The 22511-nt window shown below is 42.6% G+C and overlaps 2 protein-coding genes across 8 annotated transcripts in view; one reads left to right on the top strand and one right to left on the bottom strand.

Moving 5' to 3' along the window:
• Positions 1 to 10606, bottom strand: part of col4a6 (collagen, type IV, alpha 6) — a 186916-nt gene extending 176310 nt beyond the window's left edge. For 5 of the 6 annotated variants that reach the window (XM_036957759.1, XM_036957757.1, XM_036957760.1 and 2 more), the window contains exons 1-3: positions 10465 to 10606; positions 10167 to 10333; positions 9943 to 9988 (exon numbers count right to left, since the gene is read on the bottom strand). In XM_036957759.1, coding sequence (XP_036813654.1) covers positions 9943 to 9988; positions 10167 to 10177 — 57 coding nt within the window. In that variant the 5' untranslated portion in view covers positions 10178 to 10333; positions 10465 to 10606. The remainder of the gene's footprint in view (positions 1 to 9942; positions 9989 to 10166; positions 10334 to 10464) is intronic. The other variant, XM_036957758.1, reaches the window with a different exon arrangement.
• A 744-nt stretch (positions 10607 to 11350) lies between these two features.
• The window catches only part of LOC110500339 (collagen alpha-5(IV) chain), a 92262-nt gene continuing 81101 nt past the window's right edge, over positions 11351 to 22511 (top strand). For both annotated transcript variants that reach the window (XM_036957765.1, XM_036957764.1), the window contains exon 1: positions 11351 to 11654. In XM_036957765.1, coding sequence (XP_036813660.1) covers positions 11565 to 11654 — 90 coding nt within the window. In that variant the 5' untranslated portion in view covers positions 11351 to 11564. The remainder of the gene's footprint in view (positions 11655 to 22511) is intronic.

Raw genomic sequence — 22511 nt, 5'->3', positions numbered from 1 at the left:
GAGTGCGATTGAGATTGCATCATCTGTGGATCTGTTGGTGCGGTATGTGAATTGGAGTGGGTCTAGGGTATCCGGGAGGATGCTGTAGATGTGAGCTATGACTCAGGGAGAGGTTGAAAATGTCAGGGAAGGCACTTGCCAGTTGGTCCGCACATGCTTTGAGTACACGTCCTGGTAATCCATCTGGCCTGGGCCTGTGGCTTTGTGAATGTTGACCTGTTTAAAGGTCTTGCTCACATCGGCTACCGAGAGCGTTATCACACAGTCAACCAGAACAGCTGGTGCTCTCGTGCATGCTTCAGTGTTGCTTACCTCGAAGCCAGCATAACAGGCATTTAGCTTATCTGGTAGGCTCGTATCACCTTTTCAAAACTGCTTCAAGGGCACAGATAGATACAGGAGACAGTAAGAAGGACACCCCTTCCCTCTCTTCCCCTTTTCAACCTTTTTATAAAGTAGACAAAGTGTGATAAACAAACCTTAAGAAGAAGGAATGTTAAGCTACGACCCCAAACAATTACGCGCCAGCCCTCAGCTTTTGTGTTGTGCTGAACTCTGACCTTGAATTTACCTCAACCAATAAGGGGACAAGCTGACACTGTTCTGTAGAGAGGTTTGATATTTGAAACGATGCCAGTGTGGGACATTCACCATGCAACCACTAGAACTACAACTGGAAGATGTATGGTTTTTTCAATGGTTCTAAAGGAGAAAACATACCAACATTGCACTGATTCAGGTGCTAGCTAAAAGACAAAATCCAAGATCTAATGTGCTCCTATCAGTGATTTAGATGTGATAAACACGGCTAAAAACACAAATAAAGTGTCATCACTGTTCCACCCCGACACACATTTGTTGTATGGTTTTAACCTTCATTGTGTTTATACTGCACAGAGAGGGCATTGCAACACATTCCTGTGTCTCTGCAGGTATGACTTGTCATCCTATCCCACACACTGTCTGTTTTATAGAAGTCAGTAAAGATTCAAGACAGCAAGGGTAGCCTCTCTCATGACAGCTTTGCAAAGTCAAACTATGGTTATCACCTTAACATTAGAAACACAAAGTATAAAATACAGCTAATATGAGACTAGCTATAGTTAGTGGGTATGGGTATTGCATGGGAAATCAGGGTATAGATCCATTTAGATCTATGTGTAACACAGTGCCTTCAGAAAGTGTTCATACGCTTTGACTTCCACCACATTTTGTTACGCTACAGCCTGAATTCAAAATTGATCCAAAGAATATTGCTCACCCATCTACACACAATACCCCATAATGACAAAGTGTTTTTAGAAATGTTAGCAAATTAATTGAATATGAAATACTGAAATATTTCATTTACATAAGTATTCACACCCGTGAGTCAATACTTTATAGAAACAACTTTGGCATAGTAATTTTTTGTTTGCCCTTTACTCTTGTTTGCCCTTTAATCTTTTAAAAATTCTTCAAGCTCTGTCAAGTTGAGTGTTGATCATTGCTAGACAGCCATTTTCAAGTCAAGCCATATATTTTCAAGCCGATTTAAGTCAAAACTGTAACTAGGCCACTTAGGAATATTCAATGTCGCCTTGGCGACTGAACCAGGTTTTCCTCAAGGATTTTTTAGTGTGCGTATTCTGTTTATTTTTATCCTAAAAAAAACTCCCTAGTCCTTGCCGATGACAAACATACCCATAACATAATGCAGCAACCATCATGCTTGAAAATATGAAGAGTGGTACTCAGTGATGCGTTGGCCCTGACTGTATAGTTTATAGGTCTCCTAACGCTCTCATTATAAAGGCCTTAGGTTATAGGTTATATGACCTGAGAAGAAACCCAAGGAGAGGAAGAAGGAGAGAGAGAGAGAGCGAGAGAGAGCGAGAGAGAGCGAGAGAGAGAGAGAGAGAGAGAGAGAGGCTGGACTGCAGCCCTAGGTAGCCCACTTCCATCCACCCACACAAAAAAGTGAAAACAGAGAACACAGTCGGAACAGAGAGAGGGGGAAAGCGAGACAGAAAGGTGGAGAGAGAGACAGAGAGAGGGAGGGAGAAAGAGCGAGAGAAGGAGAGAGGGAATAGGCATGTTCCCCTGACTGAGAAAGCGCAGCAAGACCTAGAGAGATTAATTTCATTTTTATTTATTTAACCTTTATTTAACTAGGCAAGTCTGTTAAGAACAAATTCTTATTTGCAATGATGGCCTACCTGCGGGGATGAGGGCTGGGATTTTAAATATAAATTTATGCAATGGGAACCTCCCCAGAAAGGAGAGACAGGTTAAAAGGTCAGAGATGGGCTTGGCAACGATAGGGGCAGCAACCTTAAAGAAGAAAGGGTCTAAACCATCAGACCCCGATGTTTTTTGGGGGTCAATTTTCAGGAGCTCCTTTAGTACCTCGGATTCAGTGACTGCCTGCAGGGAGAAACTTTGTAGCGGGGCAGGGGGAAAAACAGGGAGAAGCATCGGGGGTAGTTGCATTAGAAGGGGTGGGAGATGAGGAAATGTTGGACGGACAAGGAGGCATGGCTGAGTCAAATTGGAATCCTGACTTGATGAAGTGGTGATTAAAGAGCTTAGCCATGTGCTTCTTGTCAGTAACAACCACATCATCAACATTAAGGGACACGGGCAGCTGTGAGGAGGAGGGTTTATTCTCCAGGTCTTTAACCGTTTTCCAGAACTTCTTGGGGTTAGACCCACAGAAAGAATTGCTCCTTAAAGTAACTAACTTTGGCCTTCCGGATAGCCTGTCAGCCTGAGTATTCGTGTGCCGAGCCTTTCACCAAATGCAATTTTTGAGGTGGAGTAACTCTGCAAGATCACGGTCGAACCAGGGGCTGAACCTGGGGGCGTGTTTGTTAACAATACCACTGAAAATATCAAAATAGAAGGTCCAAGCGTCTTCGACAGGGGGGATCAAGCTGTTTCTATACCATTTTACAGAGGCCAGTTCATGAATGAAGGCTTGCTCATTAAAGTTTTTTAGCAAGCATCTATAACAAATCAGGACAGGTCGTTTCACTGAGCAGCCATTACGAACACAGGCTGTAAAACAGTGATCACTAAGGTCATTACAGAAAAAACCAGACTGATACCTATCAGGATTATTTGTGAGGATAGCATCAAGAAGAGTAGCCTTTTCTGGGTGTTTGGAGTCATACCTTGTGGGATTGGTAATAATCTGAGAAAAATGTATGGAGTCCCATTGCTTTAGGACTTGGTCAGGTGGTTTAAGTATGTCCTGGTTTAGGTCACCTAGCAGGACAAATGCAGACTTAGTGTAAGGTGCCAGGAGAGAGTTTAAGGCAGGTAGGGTACAGGCTGGTGCTGATGGAGCACCCAGCAACAGTCAACAAACAGCTATTTGAAAGTTTAATACTTAAAACCGGCAAATCAAATTGTTTGGGGACAGACTTGGTGTTCCTTGGTAAAGACTTCCACTTCCCCACCTTTGGAAGATCTGTCTTGCCGAAAAATGTTATTACCAGAAAGGTTAACATCAGTATTCAAAACACTATTCCTTAATCACATCTCAGTAATGACCAACACATCTGGATTGGAGCTGTGAACCCACACTTCCAATTGATCCAGTTTAGGTAATAAGCTTCTTGTGTCAACGTGCAGAAACCCAGGCTTTTACGAGAGCAGAAATCAGCGAAGCAGATATCAGAGCACTAGTCAGAATTGGGGCTAGCAACAGTAGATGGGCCAGGGTGTACATGCACATTTCCAGATATCATCAACAGTAATACCATCAAGGCACGGCATAGTACAGGGAGAGCTTTGCAGTGCTGATTTATGACATCTGCATCAGATGGCAACAAGATCATATTGTACAGCAATTTCATCAGGTAACAATAAACATTAAACACCGGATCTCTCTCACACACACACACACACACACACACACACACACACACACACACAGGATACTGCCTGCTGCCTACGCTTTGGCTTTTGCATTTCAAAACAGATGATTTTCAAAAGTGTTTTAAAATATATTTTCCTTCTTTATTATGTTCACTTAGCCCTGCCGGCCACATTTTTTTTAAACCGTTGCTTTTTTTTCTACCACTTTGAACATTCAGATCTTCATGTTTTTAGGAAGTCACCGCTAAGAACTGAACTTTCCTAAATAGCTGTTCCGAGCACATAAATGTCTCCTATTTTGTTTAACCCCAGGGAGCATATATTAACCCTCAATAAAACCTGTGACTATCTCAACCATCTAAGGTCATTTAGATTTAGGTATGTAAGTGTTACCTCTGGCGCTTTTTACCCTTCACTGAAATACACACACAATGCACACACAAACACACACACGCCATTGGGCACCTACAGCCTTCTATTGCATTCCACCCCCTTGGGCCATGCATATCCACACAGGGAGTAGGGGAGGGTGAGGAGAGGGTGGGGGTAGGAACCACAAATCAAAAGTGATCAGTTAGTGGAGGAATGTTCTACACACGTTCTACACTCTACACTCGTAGAAAAAAAGTGTTCCAAAAGAGTTATTCGGCCTCTGAAAGGGTTCTACATGCAACCCAAAAGGGTTCTACATAGAACCAAAAGGGTTCAACCTGGAACCAAACGGGTTCTACCTGCAACCAAAAAGGGTTATTTAAAGGGTTCTCCTACTGGGGTCAGCCGAAGAACCCTTTAAGGTTCTAGATAGCACTTCTTTTTTTGTTGTTGTAGAGGTGACACCTGCGGAGAGGAAGAGACCCCGACATGTTCTGCCAGGCAGCGAATTCCACCCGAGAGCGAGGGAGGGATAAGAGGGAGGGATGACAGAAAGGAGGAGGGGGGGCTGAGATAAAGGACAAAAGTATCAACGTAAACATTCCAATGACGAGAGCAGAAGAGGGCTAGACGTGCACACACACAAACACACTCCCCGTGACTCCATGTGTCTTGAACAAGACACAGAATATACACACCTGCCTGTTGGAACTATTCCCCCGGAGACAAACTCCAAACAACTTTATCCATATCATCTGAGTGATTTAATTCCTAACAACAATGCCTAGCAACATGACAGATGGACGTGTAGACCAATAGGAATATAAACTCCCGATTCAAAGGAATTACAATTTCGGGTTTTATGAAGCCTTTATAAACCCTTCATGAGACCTTCATAGATGCTTCACGAGTCATTCATAACCAAATGTCATACTATAGGTTGTAAGTGCCACATGTTCAGTAAGGACCCAACAAGTAAAAGTGACAATCTATCTACCGATAGATGAGTCAAATGTTGATATGCTCTATCGGTGTTGATGTGGCCATGACGTGTCTGAGATAGCTCCTATCTATTTGAAGAGAACTGGGAAGATAGCCAGACTGACGCTATCTTGACAAAATCCCCATTCTATTTGTCACCTTTAGAAAACTCACTACTAAATATCTTTCTATTACATTCTGAGCAGTGGAGGGATGAACTCTCGTTTTCACTCAAACACCCTAGATGCCACTTTCTGCAGTTTAAAAAATATATTTACAAAAATCCTGTTCCTCCTGTCATGTAAACCACGGCTTTTTGTGTGAAAAACAGTTTGCCATCAGCTGCGTCAGACATCAGTCCAGCACTTCCTCCGTGGAGTGTTCATAGACTGACGCAATGTTCTGTTTTCAGACCGAATCATATTGTACCCATCTATCAAAACTGTTAATTTAGGGGCAAACCCAAACTTCCACTCAAATTGAATTTATGCTTATCAAAGTCTGATTTGGCTCGTTTGAACAGAAGTGTGTGACTGTGTGAAGACACTGTGTGACCCTGTGTGAGTGTGTCAGTGTTATCTCCAAACCCTGTGGATAGGGGTGTGATAAAGACATGTTATCTGTCTGCAGTAGCAGGGAGAGAGACGGACGGATAGGGGAGAGGGATGAGAGAGAGGAGATAGAGAGGGGGAGGGTGGAGGGGAGGGGAAAGAAGAGGAGAGAAAGAAAGAGAAAGAGTGCAAGAGAGAGAGCGAGCGAGAGACAGCGAGAGAGAGAGACTCCTTACATGCTCCACCACCTCTCTCTGAGATACAGTAGGGTTGAGATTGGAACCACTTTGCTATCTCTGGCTAGTCTGGTTAACCACATAAACTCCTCTAACCACACACACACACACACACACACACACACACACACACACACACACACATACACACACACAGGATCTCTGGATACCTTCCACAAAACTGTTACCATGGAGATGCCCACTGTCCCACTATTTAGAGGACCACCCGATGAAGTCATCCGTCACTCACTCAGGCCACACTCCCCAGGACAACAAAGAGGTAGGAGGTTGGACTAATGTATTGACTTAGGCTTGATAGGCTGACCACCATTGAGGGTGGTAGTACAACAGCCAGGTCACCCGTGATACAAGTCAGTATTCGACGTCCGTCCATGTCTGACGACGTCGGGAGATTTACATGGAAACTGGCCACTAGGGTCAACAGTGAGCATTGTTACCTTCAAGTAGTTTCAGTTTTACTAGGTCGTTGCGGGAGGGGATGGCGGATGGGCATAAGCATAAGCATCTGCCTCTGACTCTAGATGTTGCAAGTTCTAAGCCTCACCCAAGCCTTGAACATGACCTTAATCATTCTGAGTTCATGCCTAACCTTAAGATTTCGGGGTTAATGCCTAAACTTAACTTTAACTTAGACGACTACGTTGACAATAAGGGATATAGGGAGGGACCTTTTTTTTATAATTAATCCCCATTAACTAACCACAATAATAAAAATTCTCAAGTGGAACCTCAAGAGAATGACCAGACGGACTGGGCAAAAACCCAAAGACGGAGAAAAACAATACTTATGTACAGTGGCAAGAAAAAGTATGTGAACCCTTTGGAATGACCTGGATTCCTGCATAGATTGGCCATAACATTTTATCTGATCTTCATCTAAGTCACAACAATAGACAAACACGAATTAAACTAATAACACATAAACAAGTATACGTTTTCAGGTCTTTATTGAACACACTGTGTAAACATTCACAGTGCAGGGTGGGAAATGTACGTGAACCCTTGGATTTAATAACTGGTTTGGCAGCAATAACCGCAACCAAACATTTTCTGTAGTTGCGGATCAGACCTGCACAACCGTCAGGAGGAATTTTGGACCATTCCTCTTTCCAAAACTGTTTCAGTTCAGCAGTATTCTTGGGATGTCTGGTGTGAACTGCTCTCTTGAGGTCATGCCACAGCATCTCAATCGGGTTGAGGTCAGGACTCTGACTGGGCCACTCCAGAAGGCGTATTTTCTTCTATTGAAGCCATTCTGTTGTAGATTTACTTCTGTGTTTTGAGTTGTTGTCATGTTGCATCCCCCAACTTCTGTTGAGCTTCAATTGGCAGTCAGATAGCCTTACAATCTCCTGCAAAATGTCTTGACAACCCTGGGAATTCATTTTTCCGTCGATCGTAGCAAGCTGTCCAGGCCCTGAGGCCCCAAACCATGATGCTCCCTCCACCATACTTTACAGTTGGGATGAGGTTTCAATGTTGGTGTGCTGTGCCTTTTTTTCTCCACACATAGTGTTGTGTGTTCCTTCCAAACAACTAAACTTTAGTTTCATCTGTCCACAGAATATTTTGCCAGTAGCGCTGTGAAACATTCAGGTGCTCTTTAACGAACCTCAAACGTGCAGCAATGTTTTTTTTAGACAGCACTGTATCCTTCCGTGGTGTCCTCCCATGAACATAATTCTTGTTTAATGTTTTACGTATCGTAGAATCGTCAACAGAGATGTTAGCATGTTCCAGAGATTTCTGTATGTCTTTAGCTGACACTCTAGAATTCTTCTTAACCTCATTGAGCATTCTGCGCTGTGCTCTTGCAGTCATCTTTGCAGGACGGCTACTCCTAGGGAGAGTAGCAATAGTGCTGAACTTTCTCCATTTATAGACAATTTGTCTTACTGTGTACTGATGAACATCAAGGCTTTTAGAGATACTTTTGTAACCCTTTCCAGCTTCATGTGAGTCAACAATTCTTGATCTTCTGAGACCTCTTTTGTTCAAGGCATGGTTCACATCAGGCAATGCTTCTTGTGAATAGCAAACACATTTTGTGAGAGTTTTTTATAGAGCAGGGCAGCTCTAACCAACATCTCCAATCTCGTCTCATTGATTGGACTCCAGGTTAGCTGACTCCTGACTCCAATTAGCTTTTGGAGAAGTCATTAGCCTAGGCGTTCACATACCTTTTCCAACCTACACTGGGAATGTTTAAATGATGTATCCAATATAGACAAGAAAAATACAATAATTTGTGTGTTGTTAGTTTAAGCACACTGTGTTTGTCTATTGTTGTGACTTGGATGAAGATCAGATCAAATTGCATAACCAATTTATGCAGAAATCTACTTAATTCCAAAGGGTTCACATACTTTCTCTTGCCAATGTATCTACCCTTTCAGCTGCTTGTAGTGACACACACACTGTTTTCGTCTTTAGAATAGACTGTTTCGATCATGCAGGGTGTAGATCGGCTAAATACTCTAGCATGATGAGGAAGTCTGCTTGGGACCGGGAGACTTGGTTAGTTCACAGAGCAACCATCACCTAGGCTTTAACTCATGAGGTCAATTCTCCCTTAGCTACAATGGTTGCTTGGAATGTGTGTGTCTCAGTCTTAGTACAAAGACCAGGGCATCAAGAGTTCATTTTGCAATCAAACCTTCATAGAAAGTTGCTTGTAAATTCTGTATGTGTTGATGAATTACCAGTAAATCAGAAAAATGAATGAATTTCTAAGAAAGTGTAAACTATGACTTTAAAACGAGCCTATAATCATTATATTAGCTATAATCATCATTAAATCCTGATAACATTACCATACAAATTTGGCAGCACAAAAAATCAAGGGAATATGGCAATACTGGTGGCTACATACTATTGTTGAAAGTATTGCAGTAAGTACAAACTTCACATCGGAATGTTCTTGAGCACAATTATTACAATGACATGTAGGCCTACACCGTTCAGTGAAGGAATTGCTCTCAGGTGTGGCTGGAGTCATGGGTCATCTTAATTACGTTTTGAATATTCATAAGGGGCGGGGTTTGGAGCTTTCACAAATTTGAGCGGGCTCTACCAAAAATGCAGTGATCTATTCCGTCCCAATTCCTCCTGAACAGACAGCATAAAAATGATTCAATAAATACTATTGTTGTAACTCATTCATGGGGATAAATTATGTACACTTTAACTCTGTAAATTATTTTAAAATGAGAATCATAATAATAGTAAGAATTCCATCTCTACTGTCACTGTGTGATGTTGAAATAAAGAATACTTCCAAATGCGTAAAACTCAAATTATGCATGAAAAGTGAGTAAGCAATTTGACTGGTGAACTCTTGTAATCAGCGTTCAAAAGTATACGGACAATGTCCAATAAACACAAGACAAATATTTAAATTCCCCCAAAAGAGGATGGGTGATTCTCTGAGAAGGCATTACCCAACGAATCCAGCATAAACCAGGCACACTGTGCAATGTCATAGACAAAACTGCAGCGAGCGAGAAAAAACTACACTGTGCGTGAATATGTTGTGAATTATTTACAATAATAATAATAATAATAAAAAACTTTCTTCACATGTCTACATATATTTTGAAATACATGTAGATGATGCAAGCGCCTGATAGAAGCATTTGAAATAGCCTACATATAGCCCAAGGATACAGAATGTATGGACTGTGCGAGCACTCCACTCTGCGCAATAGAGCTGTGCATGTCCGTTAGTCTACACCGAGCCTGGTCATGCATGCTTGCCACAATGTTGCCCTAAATTCTACATCTCAGGCTTGCAATGCAGCTATAGAAGAAGAAGAAAAACGTCAAGGCTGTAGCCGCATAATGTGTTTGAAGATTATTATACATGCGCACACTTGATTCGAGAGGCACTAGAAGTTGAGGAAACACATCGCACTTACCCCGAGTGTCGCTTCTACTGCCCAGCTGACAGCGAGTACACAAATCCTATCAAATAAATAAACAATTATATATTCGTCTGCTTTTTCAAATAATCCAATTCGCAGGCCTAATAACTTTGTAAGAAAGTATTCGCTCTATATAGTTGGCTATGCAGAACAGCTGATAAGCAATGTCAAACTATACCACTATGGCAACATATAATTTGTAGCTAAAATAAACGCACCAGAATTTCATTTTGAATCACGGCTGGAAGAGAAAACTCAGGTAGTTTTCCTGTAGTGCTCCCCCAGTCCCGTCTTCCCTCCTAGCCGCCGCTACAAGTGCCTAGACGAGCTCATTGAAGAATCCAAAAAGCGTCTCTGTTTCGGGAAATACGAGAAGAGAGAGGCACTAGAAGTGCAATTTCAAAAAAAGGGGGTTAGAATCACGCACCAAACGGTTCTTTTCGTTAGCTACTAGTTCAAATAGTTAGGTAATTTCGTCGGTTTGCGCTATAAATTATAAGGAAAGTTTAAACTCACCAAAGTTCAGTTGTGAAAACGTTCGTCCCCCGCCGGACTTGTTTCACGCACCGCAACTGCTTCGCAGTGCATGAGAGCAGAGAAGAGAGGTGGGGCTTAGCCATGTCACTCATATTCCATAGCCTACCTTTACCCACTTGTTACCAGTTTAACGCACAAGTTAGAAAGCCCTATTAGTTTACACTATCACTACTCGAATAAAGTGATTACAAGCGAATTAAACGTTATTTTGATGTTCCAATTCGATTAAATAGGAGATCAAATATACATTTCGTGTGACAGGCTATGAATGTTGAATGTTGAACGGTGAACGCTGAAAACACTTGTGATACCTTGAGTTTATATCTTGGGTTTGGATGCTTTTACAGGCTGAAAGATGGTAAAACTGCACTATTCAACTGCAAAAGAGGAGAAAAACGAATGAATAACTGACCACTCGTCAAGAAAATGTGATTTTTGTGGAATTGTCTACATAATTCCCTACATTCCCTGACCTTTCCAAAAACGCGTCAAGTATTCCCCTAAATCAGTATGGTAATGACATGCAACATGTTAGGATGACGTTTTAAACTGTCAAGTAAATATTCGAGCCTGTGTAAAAACAGATGATTGTAACCTGAGGCAACGAAAAATTGCCCCGACACTGGTGAGTGTATGTTTGCAACTGTAAAAAAAAAAAGAAAAAGAAAAAAGGCCTACACCGAAATATAACTACTTATTAGTTGTATATCTTAGCATACAAACAAAACAATCTTTCGTTTTTTGGGGGTTTGTTTGAAAGTTGTGGGATATTGCACAGTATATCACACACAAGACCTGTTGAAGCAAGTGTCAGGGGCATGCGCATTGATCCAAAGTAGATCCGGCTGTAGCAGGCTGGCAAGTCGATAGAGGAAAAAGTCAGTCAGGGGTTTGCAGAAGCGAACGGTCCCACGACTGGAAAGCTCGGAGTCGCCACAAGAATCTGTCTACTGCGTTCTGAAATTTATTCTGTTCTTTAACCGAGTTAGCAGAAGAACATGACAATTCTCTGATGTGTTTTTTTTTTGGTAGAATTTGTCAATGTTTAGTTGAGGCAGAATTGTTAAAAAATAAAAAAAATGAATAAAAACTTGAAGAGTCTGCGAAATCTCGCGGTGGGGTTGGTGCTCGTAACCCTGTGTATCGTGGTCCAGGAGTCGGAATCAGCGGTGAGTAGCCAGCCTACAATTACTTTCACACACTTGTCGATGTATTTCTAATGAAATCTAACCAATTCAAACCGTTAAAACAGCGACAGGTTGCTTCAAACGGGCCGGACTCCAAACCCACCCGCGTCTTGTTGGCGAAAGTGTATAAATAGAGGGGATACTTTATAACAAGTGTTCATTTTCTGCCCCAGGTCTAATAATAAGTCTCATGTTGTAGCCTACTTTTACCAAAAATGTGTTTTAAACTTTTATTGCATGAATAGTTATAATAATTATATATTTACACGGATGGTCCGTGTGTTATTATAGCGTTATTGCACAGTTACGAACAAGCTCCATTCCAGGGACCATTTGTCCGCGTTCGTTTTGTAGTTGTTCAGAGTTCTGAGGGAAGGAGTGCGGGCCACCGGCGCCCGGCTGTAGCGCACATACATTTTTTTCTAGATCTGTTCTGCACCGGCCGACTTGTAAGAAGCTGTGGATTTTCCTACTTTTTGTCCATTAATGTCAGTGGAAAAGATTTTCTTGCAAGAAATTTGGCCGTGGCCCTCCTTGTAGAGTGGATACTGTTACAATGCGCACAGTTGCGATTATGTAGCCTGTTTCTTTTGTATTTTTGGGGGGGTGCCATTTAAATTTAACTTTGAGTAGAACATTGCAAGTAGAGAGAATGAGGGTTTTGCGTTGCTTGTTAAAAAGTGAGAGTTAACATTATCCGCTGTCACTGAGTATTGGGGCGCATCACATCACACATGATGTCCAAGGTTACAACGTTTGAATGTTTTACCCCCAAAACTCTTCCATGTCACAGGTACTCAATGAACGCATGTGATATTAAACAACAACCTATTTTACATGACACAAAGTTGACATTAAAGAGACTCAAATTAAAAGTTAATTTATACCATTTATTTATTCATCAGGTAGTAGCAGTGTATGCATCAGTATTTCTATTTAGTCATAAACAATATTAATAGTCATTAATTCATTGGTAATTTGCTCATAATTAACATAAATTAGCAAATGCTCTTCACAGTGAGTATGCAGTGAGCTTTGTTTATTTTCCACCTGAAAAGCAACAAAATAACTTTTTTTGTCCCGGAACAATTCAATCAATGCTTAAATGCATTTCAACGAGACAGTGACACCCAGGAAGTAAAAATCAACATGTAGACATTCTCTCTCTCTCTCTCTTGCTCTCTCTCTTTCTCTCGTCAAAAATCTAAGTATAACAGTACTTTACTATCCTATGGAAATTAATATCCTTTTTCATTCATATTGATAACACACTCATTGCTCACTGCACTCACAAGGTCAGACACAACCGGCACTGCTCTCTTGCAGTGGAGAGAGTGAACTGAACTAGCCTTCTCAGGTGAGATACCGAGGTGTGGCTAGCTGTCAGAGCTAGAGGCAGAACAGAGACAGCTAACCCTACAATAGTACCACAGACTACATTAATAAGCTATGCAACGAACCACTGACACAGGGTAATAAATCACCAGCTTATGGTTAAGGTTAGTACCGAGGTCAGGTTTAATTAGGGCCAATCTGATTCTAGACCTGTGGTTGAGGCGTGACGTCCGAGCGCCTTCCACTTCCCAGAGTGTGTCATTGTTGTCAAGGAGTTTCAAACAGAGGTGGAAGGAATGATGGACTCGTCCCTGTGCTCTGATTGGAGAGAGAGTTCCACTGTCTCTCTGGAATGTGCTTTATGTAGGGAACGGACCGCCCCCTTTGAGACTCCCATAGAATGAGGTGAAGAGGGAGAGAGAGAGAGAGAGAGAGAGAGGTAAAGGAGGGAATAAAGACAGAGAGGGAGGAGAGATGTAGTAAAGGGTCAATGAGGAAGATAGAAATAACTCAGGGACGAGGAAAGAGAAGAGAGGACAGGAATGGAACAGAAAGGGAATATAGAGGAGGAGATGTAAGGAGTGCTGAAGGAAGAGCTCAAGTAGAAAGCTATGGAGGACACGAGGGACAGTATTGCCACCTTGCCAGAGAAGACTGACATGTGTGTTGTGTCTTCGGTGAGCATGTGGAATCCTATGTCTGTTCACAGTGCAGGAGAAAGAGTGTGAGGGAGAAAGAGAGAGAGAGCGAGAGAGGGGGGGGGGGAGATGGAAGGAGAGAGAGAACGAGAGGTGCTAGGAAAGAGAGAACAAGAGGAAGGGAGATGAGAGAATTTGACTTCAGTCAAGTCGGGCCTCCCTATATCTACTTACTGTAAGAACTAAATGTGTTTGGCAGCAGGCGGGCATCTCAGTGGGAATGGATGGACCATTAGAGTTCTCTCCTCTACGTGTGGACCAACTGACTTATTTCTGCATGTAGTGTCCTCAAAGCTTTTTTCCCCCTCCGTGTGTGATATAAGAAGAGTTGGCCAGCATCCCAAATGGCACCCTATTCCCTATAGGGCTCTGGTCAAAAGTAGTGAACTATATAGCGACTAGGGTCAGTGTGTGATATAAGAAGAGATACATACGTTCAGGGTAGTTCCTACCCAGGCCCTAGTTAAAAGTAGTGCACTATGTAGGGAATAAGGTGCTGTTTGGGACACACCCTAAATGAAAGCTCAGCTCACCATGTAGGCTATTGAAGTTCAATGCATACTGAAAAGTAGGTGTTTTGGTGGAGGTTATTATATGAAGAACCTTGTTCCTATAGAAATGCCCACATGTGACTGTGAACACACCCTTTCTCTCTCTCTCTCTCTCTCTCTCCGAAGTCATTCCCATTGGGTTCCCTTGGAATTCCCATTCCACTCTCAGCGTTCCCAAATCCCATGTCCCTCAATGTGCCCCTCTAGTGGAGGGTGTGTGTATTGGTCATCTGACCTGGAATTCATACACTGTATGGTGACTGAATTTGCTTTGGAATTCTGGAAATTGGATTAGTGTAGCTACCCTCCCCCCTCTTTTTTCTCTCTCTCGTTCTCTCTCTCTCAGTCTCTCTGTCCCTCTCTCTTACTCTTTAGCTCCCTCCCTCCCCCTTTCTCTCCATGGCACTACCATTCCTCTTAAATATGTTTTTCATGATCCAATTCAGTGTCTATTGTGAGGCTTTGTAAATAGTATGCTTATTGTTATTTTGTATATTGTTCACTCTCTAGTAATAACAGACTCATTCCGTACATTGCAGTTTCCTGGCTTAGTCATTGGTAGCCCATACTCTTATATGCAGGGTAGCCTAGTGGTTAGAGCATTGGGCTGGTAGCCGGAAGGTTGCAAGTTCAAATCCCTGAGCTGACAAGGTACATCTGTCGTTCTGCCCCTGAACAGGCAGTTAACCCACTGTTCCTAGGCCGTCATTGAAAATAAGAATTTGTTCTTAACTGACTTGATAAAATAAATATGAGTGTGTATGGATAGCCATCTCCAGTTTTCAGCTGTAATTTATACCATAGCGGTCTGCTTTGAACCTGTCATACCCGAGAGCACCTCTATTCCCCATTCCTTCAAAGGGCACAGTGGTGTGAATAATGAGGGAACAGGGGGCACACACACACACCTCAGAGGTGACCCCTGTCACAGGTGGAGTTAGTGTAGCGTAGCCTCTGCCTCTCTCTCTCTATCATTATGGCTAGCTAGCATCTGTATGTATGGGTGTGTATAGCCATACCCACCACCCAGACAGCCTCCCAATGGAAGAGAGGTGAAAGGAGAGGGAGGGCGTGAGGGCTGTTGAGGGGTAAGGAAAGCAGGCCCGTTCCCGTCCCCGTTCTCTCTTCTTTCACGTTTTTCTCTTTCGTTTCTTTAATCATTGCTCTTTCTTCGCCGCATTTTATGTCCACCAGACCCTCTCTTTTTCTCCGTTGGCTTTCTATGCCGCTCTCTCTCTTTCCCTTTCGCCTCTCCCCCCCTTTTCTTCCCTCTCTCCTGGAAGGCATGCAAATTCCATCTTTATCTCACCTGCTGGGAGGAGAGGGAGGAGGGAAGGAGAGAGGAAAGGAGGAGAGGAGGGCCTCACCCACCCCTTTCACAGGCAGCCGGCGCAAGCCAACAGGTTTTAAAAACACACAAACACATTCAAGACTTGCGCACACACATACCCATGTTGCTCTCTTTCAATCTCAGTTTTGATGGGTAGGCAAAAGCAGTGGTGGAAAAATATCCCAATACTCATACTTGAGTAAAAGTAAAGATACCTTAATAGAAAATGACTCAAGTAAAAGTGAAAGTCACCCAGTAAAATACTACTTGAGTAAAAGTCGAAAAGTATTTGGTTTGAAATGTACTTACGTATCAAAAGTAAATGTAATTGCTAAAATACACTTAAGAATCAAAAGTGCAAGTATTATTTATTATTATTTTATTATTTTAATATACGGATAGCCAGGGGTACGCTACAACACTCAGACATCATTTACAAATGAAGCATGTGTTTAGTGAGTCCTCCAGATCAGAGGAAGTAGGCGTGCGCATCGATGTTCTCTTGATAATTAACTAAGGATGTACGATATATCGGTGAACATATCGGAGTCGGCCGATATTAGCTAAAAACACAGATGTTAAAAACCTATATCAAAGCTGTGCATACCTATATAACGTAGGTACATGACGTAATGACGCCACTTAAAATGTTGCGCAATACGTTCAACACAGCATTCCTAACCTAGCCCACAATGTCTGCTGTGTGGATCGAGCAGTCAACACGTCGAGCAGTCATTTGAAAGAGTAAGAACATTTCAGCGAGACAACTCAAAGGCGAAATCCATTAACGCCAAGATAATGGAATTCCTTGCCCTTGACAATCAACCGATCTCGGTCGTGGGTGATGTTGGCTTTCGCCGAAGGGTCGAGCACCAGTACACATGTTGCCCTACCGGAGATACACAGTAATAGCGTCACTGCTATTAGCTTCATAACATACGATGGGAACGCCGTTTGGGTCTTTGCGTGTCAAAAAGATACACGTCAAATAACACTATTTGAACGCGTTAAATAAGCTTTTAATTTGACACGTCAAATAACACAGTTCTATTATAGAATGTTGTGTGTTCTCACTTTGCATGTGCAAGCCAAGCGTCACCACTACTATCAGTAGCACTGTCAAATCTATACAAAAAAAGTCTGTAAACAAGCAAACACCGGCCACGATGTGTTTACAATACCGCGTTGGTAATAAAGCATTATTTGTTTGACCGCAACTTCTGGGGTAGGTAGCTAGCTTTAGCTTGGTACCTAGCTAGCACCAATACAACCAGCCTGAAAACAATGACAAGTAGAAACTGCAGTCATTTTCATTATTCTTAGCAATGATTTAGGAATCCTCGTGAGTAAGTATTAGCTAGGCAGCCACTTGTTGTTCGCCTGTTGAAATTGAACTTTAGTTCATGAAAATAAATAGATAGCCAGCTACTTAACCCTGTTGCCCAAAGCTAACTTTATAAGCAGCCAGCTAGCTTCATTTGGCTAGTGAGGCTCGACCGGACTGGCTTATGTGTAGTGAAGCTAGCCACAATAAGGATTAGATTTGGCACAATAGTGGAATTTGCGGTTTGCCTTCAAAATAAAAGTACCTATTTGAAAGTGATGCAGAAGGTTACAATTGGTAGAATTATGCCATATTTAGACTAGATAATGTTAAACAAGGTTTGAATGTGAAGCAATGAAGTGGGGTATCAGTCTACTCGATGACACACACAGAACACCACCGTGAAGAGTTCACGCAAATATTAACATTGTAGCTCTTATCGTGGGACTGTGACTGTGTGAAATCACCTCCCCAGTCAGCCTATTGCGTGTATTGACATTCATATTGCACTGTTCAGCTTTACCTAAGGATTGGGGGTCAATGAAATGTGGTATCAGTCTCCTCAATACCCAAAATATTTTTTCCCCCCTTGGGAATAGTGTTCAATACACATACAGTAGGTTGACAATAAATGTGGCTCAATTCACAGTTGTTTCAGAGTCCCGCAATAAGAGTTACGACGCTAATGTTCTCTGGGTGACACTGAGGAGACTGATAACCCATGTCATTGGTCCACAATTCATAGGTAAGGCTGTACAGGGAACTAAGTATGCCCCCAATGCAATTCTAAAGTATAATACATACAAAATGATTTCAACAGATTTTTGTCAAATTAACAAATTATTGTCTTTTGTGGATTTTATATAACAACATTCCAACCTCGTTTAGCATGATCTATTCAATTATGGCATAATTCTACTATTTGTATTGTCACTGTCAATGACATACTTTTATTTTGAAGGCTTGCCGCAAAGTCCACTATTGTGGCTAGTCCTTATTGTGGCTAGCTTCACATAGATGGGTCCGACCACCATTAATCAAATAAGAACTGTCTTATAAATTAGGGTTATTTTAGATTATGACATGTAGCCATATAGTTAGCTAGTTAATTATAGCTACTGAAACCAATTATGTTGTTTTGCAATGTTTTTGGGGAAGAACATTGATTGCATCCATGAGCTAGCTAGCTTTTTTTCATGACCAGCACTGTACATAGGTGCGCTAGACAACTTTACCAGCATCATAGCATACATATCGATGAATCGTTGTGACATATGAAATACGAGTAATAGTGTAATCAAATGTGTAATAACTACATAAAAAAATGCATGAATGCGTTAAATTATTATGTGATGTGCAGTCATATTCAGGTCCTAATTGATCAACAAGCTTATTTGACACGCAAAGACCCAAACGGCGTTCCATAGTATGAGAAATCCTGGTTGAGAACGAAACGACTGAACAAATGAACAAGGAAACAGCACAGCTGAAAGAAATAGGTTTTGATTATGTTTTACTGGTAATGGGGACATATGTAAATGCCAACAGAATAACTTTTTGGTCAGTGTGTGTGTGTGTGTAACCTTTATTTAACCAGGCAAATAAGAACAAATTCTTATTTACGATGACAGCCTCACCCGGCCAAACCCGGACGATGCTAGGCCAATTCTGCGCCACCCTATGGGACTCCCAATCACGAATGTGATACAGCCTGGATTCGAACCAGGGACTGTAGTGACGTCTCTTGCACTGAGATGTAGTGCCTTAGACTGCTGTGTCCATGTGTGTGTGTGTGTTAACTATTTAACGGTACTAGAATGCTTAAAATGCCGCTAAAGTTCTTAATATCGGTATCAGTATTGTTTTTTTTTTTGGCAAGGAAAATATTGGATATCGGTATCGGCCAAAAATGTAATATCGATGCATCACTAGAAATAACTCATTTTCCTGCCTTGCTAAACATTCTAAATGTAATGAGTACTTTTGCGTGTCAAGGAAATGTATGGAGTATTTAATTTTCTTCAGGAATGTAGTGAAGTAAAAGTAAAAGTCGTAAAAATATAAATAGTAAAGTAAAGTACTGATACCACAAAAAAGTACTTTAAAGTATTTGTACTTAAGTATTTTACACCACTGGGCAAAAGCATATAAATATATATTTTCTACATGACCACCAGTTTAAAGAACAAATCCAATTTCTTTGGATTGTTTTGGCGAGTAGAACACGTTCGGCTATAGTGATATTGAATATAGGGCCTGGAATGCGTATTACCATCAATCTATACTAATTACGTGCAAGGCAAACAAGTGGGTGAATGGTCAGGTTGTTTGTAAAGGCTATTAAGTGTCTGTGTCAGATTGTGCTGGCTGTCCAATGAGGTACTGACACTCCAATGTGAAGGATTAACAGGTGTAGGGAAACTGCTCCATGTACAAAACTAATTCCTCTATCTATAAATCTAAGATAGCTCAAGAAATCTGCAATTCATTTTGACGTTTTTTTGCCGAGGAGATCTTAGTCGTGCAATTTTTTTTTTACATCTAACTGTAGATGTTTGGAGCAGTATTTCTCAATGAAAGTATGTGAACGACAACAAAGACTTTATTGAAGGTTCCCTGCTGTTGACCAATCACTGACCGAGAGGCGTAGACTTCGGCTCTGAACGGCTCTGAGTGAGAAAAAAAACCCTCACTGAAGTCCGAAACGAAAATATCGTCCCAATATATGCACAAACTCCTCCGAACTGTTTCGGCTGGGGAACACGCAGACACCTTAATATCCGGCTTTTCTCTGTCTGATACCTCCTTCTCTTCTCTCTCTCTCTCTCCCTTCCATTTTATTCTTTCATGTTCTGTCTATCACTCTCTCAATTTTCTCTCTTTCCCTTTCTCCCCCTCACTCCCTTTCCCTCACTTTCCATCCTCCCATGGACCTACATCTGCCTGTCATCCACAACCCTCTTTCTTTTGGATAGCAGTGTAAACAGGGTTGTTTTTTAGGGACTGTTTACTTCAGTCTTTTTGTGTTTGGTCTAAGGATTTAGAAGTGGCCACACACACACACACGCACGCACACACACACACACATACGCACACACACACACACACACACACACACACACACACACACACACACACACACACACACACACACACACACACACACACACACACACACACACACACACACACGCACACACACGCACACACTCCCTCCCTCTCCCTCACTGAATACTTTAAGAGGCAAACAATCAATCTATCCCAACCACTCCAGTATCCCTGCACATTGTAAATATGGTGTTGGCACTGACCCTGGAACTGACCTTGTATATACTGTAGCTTACTTACTTACTTCCTGTTCTGCTTATTTCTATTTCTTGTGTGTTTTTGTTCTACTTTATTTTAAAGTACTACTGATATTGATTACTGCATTGTTGGGAAAGAGCTAGCAAGAAAAGGCATTTCACTATATTTGTGCACGTGACAATGAAACGTGAGGTAAACAATCAATGAACAGATCATTGATGTCGGTCAAAATGACTTGTGGAAACAGCCCAATCGTTCGCCACGACCAACACACTCCTCTATCCATTCCATTTCCACCTTAGTCTTGTGCCGTCAGAAAGCAGAGGTTTTACACCTCCGCAAGAAACAACCATCTTCCTTTACCTTCCTCTTTTTGATTTTCTTTCTCACGCCATCCCGGGGCAGACCAACCCCTAATCTGTGGGGTCACCTGACCTGCCTTAAAGACCCTCTAGTGCGGGGATAGGACTAGTCCCTTATGGATTGGATTAGATTGAGATTACAATTAAGTACTATAGAGCAGCTTTAGTAAGAGCACCTCTGGCTGTTGGTCCTTAGCAAAAGGATGTCTCATCATGGTACCCAGACACACACACACACGCACACACACACACACACACACACACACACACACACACACACACGCAAGGGCTCACAAGAACAAGAAGCCCCTTGCGGATGTCTGGCCCGGAGGTTGAATTCTGAACCTCAGTCTCCATCTTTGTGACTTTCTGGAGCTGAAAGAGAAAGGAAGGCTCATGTTAGGAAAAGGATCGGGACCCATGTGCTATTGACCCTGATCTTGTACAATAGAAATGTTGTTTTTTTTCAGTCAGTTTTGGTGCATGTAGGTTGCAGGTGATACCTTTTGGGAGTCAGCTGAAAACGTGGTGCTGGCTAGACACATTATGCTATATTTGTTGACTTGATGTGTCTCAAGATAACTGTTAAAGCTCTAGATGTGTCACAGAGCAACGAAGAGGCGAACCACTGCTGTCATACTCACATCAGCTGAGTCCCAGCCTTATCTACTTCCCCATTCTCTGCCAGACACAATGAAATGTGTCGGTGTGTGACATCAGCGTCTGGCTGAGAGAGTGACAGGGTGGGGGGACAGAAGCAGAGACACAGAGAGAGAGAGGATGAGGGACTGAGAGTGTGTGTGTGTGTGTGTGTGGGGGGGGGGGGGGGGGGGGGGGGGGCGGAGGGGGGAGTACAGTACATTTTTACCCCACCAAAATCTTGAAAGGAGTCCCCTGATTTCTTATCTCGGCTCCTTGCAGCCGACGCTTGTGTTATCAACCTATTCACTGCATGTGCCCCCCCCCCCAGCCATCGTTCCAGCCCCTGAGGTCACAGTAGCCTTGCCCCAACCCCCAGCTACTAACCTCTATCACCAGTCCATCCCTAGTCCCAGCCTAAACCCAAACCCTCAGCTCCAGCTCATCCATATAACCCCAGTCTCTGTGTCTGTTCCCTAGACGTGGTGGTGGGATTATGGTGTTTTCACCTCTCCTCTTCCAGTCCCTGGAATTGGCCCAGCCTCTGTCCCAACCCCCTAACCCAAACCCTCAGCCCCTGTACTAACCCAAAACACCCAGCCTCCAAGCCCCTAGCCCCTAGCCCATCTCTATCCCCAGGCCCAGCCCATCTCCAGCGTCTCTGTCCCAGGCGTGATGGTGGATATATGGATGAGGCAGTGTCTCTAATCAAGGCATGGTGGTTGGATGTGCGGCCGGCACATTGAGATCCATAGGGGTGTCTCAGTGTCTATCTCTCATCTCTCTCTACAAAGGCTTGATTATTCAGCCACCATTGACACACACACACACACACACACACACACACACACACACACACACACACACACACACACACACACACACAGTTGTATTTTAGGAATGGCCCAAATAGAATAGAACAGTACTTTATTTATTTTTAACCTTTATTTCACTGGGCATGTCAGTTAAGAACAAATTCTTATTTACAATGACGGCCTAACCCGGCCAAACCCGGCCAACGCTGGGCCAATTGTGCGCCGCCCTATGGGACTCCCAATCACGGCCGGTCAATGCGAACCAGGGACTGCAGTGGCACCTCGTGCACTGAGATGCAGTGCCTTAGACCACTGCGCCACTCGGAAGCCCTAAATCTATCTGTATGACAGATATTCTTGCAATTCTAACCTTTCAGACAAAACACTGACACACACACACACCATACATTTCAGGAGTGTTTGGGCCTCAGTCATTCAGGGCCTGTAAAGAAGGTTGAATAGTCCAATCATGCTTTTGT

This window comes from Oncorhynchus mykiss, chromosome 21, assembly GCF_013265735.2.
Source record: "Oncorhynchus mykiss isolate Arlee chromosome 21, USDA_OmykA_1.1, whole genome shotgun sequence".
Taxonomy (NCBI): domain Eukaryota; kingdom Metazoa; phylum Chordata; class Actinopteri; order Salmoniformes; family Salmonidae; genus Oncorhynchus; species Oncorhynchus mykiss.
Note: the sequence above shows the minus strand (reverse complement) of the source record. Positions and strands in the feature narration are given on the sequence as shown.